The sequence below is a fragment of the Pteropus alecto genome, unplaced genomic scaffold, assembly GCF_000325575.1.
Source record: "Pteropus alecto unplaced genomic scaffold, ASM32557v1 scaffold24, whole genome shotgun sequence".
Classification (NCBI taxonomy): Eukaryota; Metazoa; Chordata; class Mammalia; order Chiroptera; family Pteropodidae; genus Pteropus; species Pteropus alecto.
In genome coordinates, this window is record NW_006439192.1 from 6,206,727 (window position 1) to 6,214,983 (window position 8,257).

Sequence of the window (8,257 nt, forward strand, 5' to 3'; positions counted from 1 at the left end):
ATCTTTGCCTCTGTGGCCTCATAGTGTCTCCTTGAAGCCAGAAGGAGAAGAAAGGCCCAATGTGTTAACAGGTATTTGGAAATTGTCCTTGGTGTGCAGGGCATTCCATCTCCTGCTGGGATGTGGCAGGAGGTGTAGAGAGGAGGTCCTCATGGGGATTTCAGAGTTCCACTCATAGAGTATCCTAAAATGTCAATAAAAGACTCTTTATTCATAAATAACTGATATGCAGTAATTTATGTCTGTACATTTATCTCAAAGTCTGTAACCATCCAGTTTTTGCAAACTACATAAAACATCCAAACCGTCCATTTTGTTCAATACAATATAACACAGCTGTTTGGCATTACCAAATATATATGTATATATATTTATAGATATGTACATGTGCTGAAAAAGAAGCCAGTACAGCCTTTTCTAAGAAGTCCATCCAAGTATTTACTGTACAACATTCAGAATTTACATTGATAATACAAGGCACAAAAAGTGTGGTATGAAGCCAAGGCCATGCTTTATTCAAACTCTCTTCCGGCTTGCTTGCTCCTTCAGCCTCATGTCAAATTAAGTGTTCAGTTTTTGTTTTGTTTTGTTTTGTTTGGGTCAGCTTTGAACACATCAGATCTGAGGGTAGTATGGGGTTGAGATGTGAATGACTTGAAAGAACTATCCCCTCCCCCTTGCCCATGCACTTTCCCCAAATAAACAGCACGAAATAAAATGTTTTGAAATTCTTCCACACAGAAATGGAGGTAAACAATTACTGATATTTTTTGAGTTTGGGTAGAATATCCCAGTTTTCCTCTAACTACTTATATTTGCAGTGTTTCTAGGTCGATGCTTATTGGATTGCATGTACCAATTAGAAATTGCTATGAAGAATGGAAAATTTTAAGTCTTTATTCCAGTTTAAAAAAGGAGAAAATCATTTCCCTGACCAGAAAATTCCCACAGACTGAGTTTTTCCCACTTTCTTTTAGAGAAGTTTTGAATGAGAATTATCGACATTATCTAGGACAGGCTTAGTGTTTCTGATAGAAATTTTTTAGTTACCTTCTGATGAGGGGGATCTCCGTTTAGCATCATCATAGCTCACTGATAGAGGGATGTTACACTTATTAGATCTATTTTTGATTGTAATGTCTGTGTTTCAGTAATGGGGTCATAAGGCATGATTTTCTGCATACAAGTTCCCTTAGGTATCTTTCTCAGAACCACTGTTAAATCTACCATATCAAATTTTAAAGGAATTGTACAATTTGTTAAATTTTGGCATTTGTTTATAAATAACGCTTGAAATAGTGAAATATTTTGGGGGGTTAGCAAAATTTGGAACAAAAGGATATTTATTGTAATCATGCCTTTTGTAAAAGTATTTAACATGTTTCCATTCATGCAAAGAATGATATTAAATTTAGTGATAGATTTCATAATTTAAAGGTATAACTTTTTGAAAAGAGTTTACCTTCTGCCAAACTCAGTATTAGGGTTGGGGGAGGACATTTTTAAGCTTAGGCCTAAACATGAAGCTTACTGCCTGTTTTATCTTTGGGTTCAGATGGAGGGTGGGTTCTAAGACACGAAGTTTAATGTTGCTGTCTTAGACTCACTTCATGAGGACAGTCCAAATCCATGATCTTCACAGCAAAAGGAAAAAGCAAAGTAGCTGCTTCAAAAACCACAATTATTCTATGTGAGTTAAATTTCCTACTTCAGATCACAGTACTACACACTAGTGACTAACAAGCCAGGTCTGATTTCCATCCCCTTTTATCTTTTGAAAAAAAATACAGCAAACAGATGGCCACTGTGATTTTTGTGTACGACCCTGGAGTGGGGATGTGAGGAGTCCGTGGCAGACACTGGCTCTCCTAGAACTGCTTTTGCGAAAAACACCACACGCTGTCAATACAGCCAAACAGCTTTGTAACTGCAGCTTTTGAAAGAGTTTGGAAAGTAAAAACACAAAATATGCAACACATCTAAGATTAGTAACATTTTCACTTTGTGACATTTGACAAAATACATTTTTGCTTGTACTTCAGGAAAATTCTGTGCAGACAGAACAGTGGAAACTGCGGAAATGGTGGTCATCCAGCTTTTGGCTAAAGCATCAATTTTCAAATACAGCGTTATGGCAACTAACACCAAAAGGCTAGTAAAATTTTGTCACTATCTGTAGGACAACATTTTGCTCTCCCATTTGCTGTGGATGTCACCTCTGGTCCAGTCAATGGGAGTTACTAAGGATTCAAAACTTCGCAATGTTTCATGAGGAAAATTAATGAAAATGGGCCACACAATGGGCCAGAGAAGCACATTTCTCAGCTCCTTCCTTCATGGTTCCTGTAACCTTCACAGATCTAGAACAAAGACCTCTGAGAGAACTTCAGCTTCAACATATCTGGTAGCTATATTATTCAACGCCTTTACAGAGGGACTAAGAAATTGAGGAGAAAAATGGCAAAAAGGAAAGACAAAATTACATTGAAAGATCTTATGACATTTTGAAATTCACAAGTAGTTTTGGCCAGAAGTTTGGCAAGTGAAGAATACTATCTAATCTAAAACCAATTATATCATTTTAATATTCTAGCTTTGCTTATCAATCTTACTGTTGAGAATTTCTGTTAGGGAAAAAAGTTGCAATAAATCTAGAACTTTCAATGACATCCCCTCTCAAAGTCAATCGAAAGAAAAACATAAGGACCACGGCAAAGGATAACACTTGTGACTGAGATAAAAATAATTAAAAAAGGAGAAAGGTTCCCCTCTTAAAGAGAATGGCGTCATTTCCTATTCATCTCTTACACAAGGCCAATACAATTTTTGTTGGAGTACATGAGTTTTATGAGACTTTGCACCGGTAAATAAAGTTTGCATTTAAATCCATAGAGTAAGCTTCCTGTTGGCTTAAAGGATTTTAGTGTAAACTGGTTAAACCGCACAAGCAATGTTGTAAAAACTGTAAATTAACTTTATGATGCAGTCTGGTGAAGTTGTGAAGGGCACCATTTTGGTGGCATGATTTTAAGTCATGTTTAAAGCATGACTTAGACTTAAATGCCTTTGAGGACTGAAAGACTTGACATTAAGCGGGATATTTTGTGAAAATTTTAAGTAACCTACCAAGTTTTAAATGCCACTTTCAATTTCTTGGTTCATTTTGCATTAGGAAATAAGGTTTCTGAAGTAAGCGCCTGGACTGACAAGTAAATCTCAAGAGGGGCATTTGTGTTGTGACAAGCAAATATTAAAATGGAGTAAGGATTTAGGTCACAGTGAGCAACCAGAAGTTTTGGTGTCAGTTAAGTCTATCTGATCTGCAATTTCATGCTCCTCCTACTATGCGTGCACACACCTTGGTCTGTAAGTCTCACAACCATGGGTTCTTTTTGGAATTGTAAAATATTGCAGAATCCTGACATGGAATGGCCACAGAATTTCATACATTTCTTTAGAAATCCTATGTAGGATCCTAGCAGAATTAAGTAAGAGAAATGTAAAGAGGGAACAAAATAGACTGAAAGGTAGATTTGAACCTTGGGCTGAAAGCATAGGTGAATCATGTTAATTTGCTTCCTTTGTCATTCAATATTATATGATCAAGTGCATTTATAAAACCCAGACCCTCCCCCCCCCAAAAAAAAAATTCCATGGAGGAAATTTCAGACAGGAATTGATAGCAATCACTTAAAATATCTAGATCGTAGGGAAAACATTAAATTTTTTGTCTGTTTTAAAATATAAAAATATCAAAAATCTAAAAAGGATCTGTGTGAATTCACAGAATAGATGAAACAATTATAAGGCCAATTAGAAGGGAAGAGATAAAAAGGGTAGGATGGTTTAAAACAAAAATCCCCCAAGAGGAATACTAACAATCTCTACAATGTCTCTTCTATTAGTTATTATTCAATAGTTAATGCAGATTCTTTCTGTACACCACCCGTGCCAGTTACTCATGTTTATTTTGGGAGTATTGACCATCAACTTCAACTTCTTTCTCTTTCAGAAATTATATCAGAGATGTCAAATAATTTATACTTCCATGCTTTCTCTCTATTGCTCCCTGGAAGGAATAAACAAGTCGAGCACACTAGCAAGGGATGTTTTTGTGATCTAGATATGGTATTCTGAAAATATGCTTGACAGTTCTAAGAGGACTTGTTCTATGTAACATGACTTTGGTTCCTGAGAAAAGCAAGATGCTTTTGAATTTCATGTAGCAAAGCCTTCTATCAAATACAGGGGACCATGTATACTACACATTAGTTAGAGAAAATGGCCAACACACTCAAGTGTTTTTTTAATGCCTTACCCATGGTACCATAAATTCATCCCATCTTTAGGTCTTTTTCACTTAGTTCACAACATTTTTTAAAACATGGGATCTATAAAAACATTGTTTAAAAAAATTGATTATATCCCCAATGCCAAGTATTCCCCACTTCCCCCATTCCCTGATGATTTTTAATTTATTCTAATGCAGCCAACCTCTAAGTAGCTGATCAGTCTTGTGGTTCATCTAGGTCCTTGACTTTGGTTGTCCTGATTGTGGACAGCTAATTAAAACATCCACCAGAAGATGAGCAGGAGCAGATCTTTTCATCTTTAGTCTACCAGGACATACTGTCAAATGATTACATAGGATAAAAGATGGGGTGAAGTGTTAAGATGGGGATCATGAATTACCTGTGGATTTCAATTCTCCACAATATCACTGCCTCTTATTTAAAACATAAAGCAATATGTTAATGGTGCTACAGAGAAAGCATACTTGGCGAGTTTGAGTTATCAGAGCTTGAAGGCTCCCTGAACAGTGCATATGGTTTCTAGGACGTTGCGGCAGAGGTCTATTTACTCGAATATAATTTAAAGCAAAGACTATGTGCTAATTTCCTAAGCGGCAAAAAGAGGGTGACCTATATATAGCCCCATGGAAAGAGTTGGTGATAACACAGTACCAAAAGGCTAGAAAATTTCAAGAACCTGGGTTGAAAAGTACAGTAAAACCTCCTCATCTCCTTAGAATGACAATGTTGGGGAAGTGGATCAACACCTGTATCCTAGAATTACAGCTTATTCAAGGCCTATGGCACCTGCAGTTTATGTTTCCTTGGACCTAATTTGACCCCTCATCTCCAAATCCACATAACAAGTTGTGTGCTAACAGTACTCTGCAATTTGAGTGGCTTAGCTAAAACTAGAGATGGTCTTGCTTTTTGAGTTAGAAGAAATAAATTTTTTATATTGAAAAGTCTAATTATGATGCTTGAAACCTCTTCTCTACTATAATGGGTAAAGAAAGGAAAGAATGTGGGTAGATCTGTCCTTGGAGGAAATGAAGGTGGCGTACACTGTAAGAACTAGATTGTGGTCTATCTTACCTTGCCTTGTTTCTATTAAGTTGCTAGGATAGGTAAGGAATGGGTTGGTGCTGGTGTGATGTACTCAGATTCTAAATTCTAAATGCCCTCCTTGACATTGTTGAAGTCATACAAATGGGTTGACAACCCATTTCACTTCTAAAAGCCAGTTTTACAATGATTGCCGACATCACAGATGCCAGTTGGTAGAAAACTCTTGACAATCTGGTACCAGAATCAGCTGGCCCTTTGGGGCATATCATTAAAAACCTGTTTCAAAACATGCACTTATACATTCTCTGCCTTCCCAGCTTTATTGTAGCTCATCTTTTTTCCAGTTACTCCTATCTAGATAAGCCCTCACTTTTATCCTTGCCACCCTGAATCTGAGAAGTTCATCAAGTGTTAACCCTTGTGTGGATTCAGAGGAGACAGTAGAGCCCTCTTTTATCTAAGAGAGGTTATACTTTTCTCTATTAACATATTTTACCTATATAAGTTTCAGTTTCTCCAACCAGGGAATCTCACTGATTGTAAATGAAGGCTGAATTCCCCAAATGCCACTGGGCAGAGAGCTGTCTCTTTCTTCCATTTAAAGCAAATGTCCCGAAGCTGACCATCACTTTATCTCTTGAGAGGAAGTGGACTAGAGTCCATTTTGCCTGCTGTAGTTAAAGTCGGCTTCATCGAGCTGGGATTCCGTAATGTTTGAGAGTTTCGTGTGTGTCCTCCCAATCTCTTCAAGGGCACAGGCCAGGGAGTCAAGGTCACCATCGTGCTGATGACGAGCTTCCCACAGGTTCAAAATGACAGCAGATGGGCTACTTTGTGTAGCAAAATAAGATAAATTCCTAGACAGAGAGAGTTAAATAAAAAGAATAACACAACAAAAATGAAAATAGAAATAAAGGAACAAATAAAAATCACTATAAGGGAATTAAAAATGAATTGTAATGGCTATTTTTACAGGAGTACAAAGCTCCTCTGAGGCAGGTCTGGGGCAGTTAAGTTTATATCCTAACACATATCCGATTGTATCCTGGGATGTTACCAATGACCTTCTTATCCTCTCATTCTTCTTTTAGTCCTCATCTTCCTTGAGTGAGTGAGTGAGAGAGAGAGAGAGAGAGAAAGTGTGTGTGTGTGTATTTCCCCTTTGGCCACCCCCCTTGAAAAGGTCTATTACATTAGCTTATGTGATGATGTAACTCATTCCTATTTTTTCAAGATAGCTGACCTCTCTTTGTGTCTTCCTTGGTGAACATAAAGGACTGTCAAGGTTATATCTTTGATTTCCTCTTTTCCTCCTCAGTGAGCTCATGTACTAAGTGGATTATTTATCAAGTGGACAGTGTCTAAATCTGCACCTCCAGTCTTTTAGGTTAATGTGAGCTGGTTACCGATCTCTAAATGACCTTGGAATTGCTCCAATTAGATATCTCTCTACAACTTCAAACTTATCAGAAATTTGTATAATCTCCATGCTTCCAATTGGCCCCCATTCTAACTATAACAAATATCTCAGTAATTACAATGATCTTTCCGGTCTCTCTCACTAGGACACTTATTTCTGAGTCTTCCCTTGATGTCAGGTTTCTTTCTGACATGCTCATCAGCTTCACCCTTCCTCTACATTCACACCACTTATATTTAATCTATGATCTAACATTTCATGGCCTGGATTACAGCAAAAGCCTTATAGCTCTTTTTCTCTCCAGACTCTCTAATATACCCTACATTTTATTTCTTCAAGTATCAGGTATCTACTCAACATGTTTTCAATGACTTCCTTGGTCTAGTCTCATTCTAGCTGAGCAGTATGTATATACTTAGTATTCTTTTGTCCTTTCAGTCATTAATGCTGACTTAGGTAAAACTTTGCTTCATGCTTTCAATCTATTCTGTTCATTCGGAAAGCCCACTTCCTCTCTTTACCCTCTGTTTATCAAGAGCCTATACTCTTACAATGCCTGGTTCAATTCTCATCTACTCTGTTTACGCTTAAATTTTCATGTGAGTAAAATGCTATAAATATCATGTGTTTGAGCTTGACCTTCTCAGTGTAATTACAGACAACTTAAGGGGAAGGATCATAGCTAATAATTTTCTGATTCTGCTACAGCACTTATCATAATACCATGACAGGTGTTTATTCGATAGCCATCGACTGAGTAATTGATTGCCATGAGCTTTTTTTTTTCTGATGACATGGGATCATCAGTGAAAACAAAAGGTAACCTTTTAGATAATAACTTGGCTATAATGAAGACTAAGACAACACAAAGGATTAAAGGTCACAGTTTTTCAATGGTAGTTTTTATAGCAGGGATAGAAATGTCACCTCTGGTAAAAATTCTCATGAGTTGAAAGGAGTTTCCAGAGTCAACTAAGAATTGACTATTTTGAGAGTGCTACTACTATAATCATGAAGTAGACTCATATAGCAGGAAAGTCCTTAGAAGAGAAGACAAGCTTTTAAGGGCATATTACCATTTACAAGCAAACACGCGCGTACGTACACACACACACACGCACACGCACGCACACACACACACACACGCACGCACACACACACACACACGGAGTAAGTTTTAGTGAATGAAGTGCTACTTTATTCAAAGATCTTTAAGGGACTGGTTACAGCTAGTTGGTTGCCAAGTAGTATAAATATCAGGTTACTGTACATACTTTGAGATCCAGTACATCTGAGTCTTTAATTGAGAAAGGGGAAAAGGCCAGCTTAAATGTGTTCTTTCTAGTGTGTTTTATTTTTATCTTCTCTTCCTGTCCTTCTTTCTTCACTCCGCCCCCATCCCCAATGGCCCTAGAATCTAATATCGTTATCATTTCTACACTAATAAAAATGGTAAAGCAACCCACTCTTGGGTAGT

The 8,257-nt window shown here is 37.3% G+C and overlaps 1 protein-coding gene across 4 annotated transcripts in view; it reads right to left on the reverse strand.

Moving 5' to 3' along the window:
• Positions 1 to 4,840: 4,840 nt before the first annotated feature.
• Positions 4,841 to 8,257, reverse strand: part of UNC5D (unc-5 netrin receptor D) — a 476,468-nt gene continuing 473,051 nt past the window's right edge. For all 4 annotated transcript variants that reach the window (XM_025050005.1, XM_025050004.1, XM_025050003.1 and 1 more), the window contains one exon: positions 4,841 to 6,217. In XM_025050005.1, the coding sequence (XP_024905773.1) occupies positions 6,013 to 6,217 (205 nt within the window). In that variant the 3' untranslated portion in view covers positions 4,841 to 6,012. The remainder of the gene's footprint in view (positions 6,218 to 8,257) is intronic.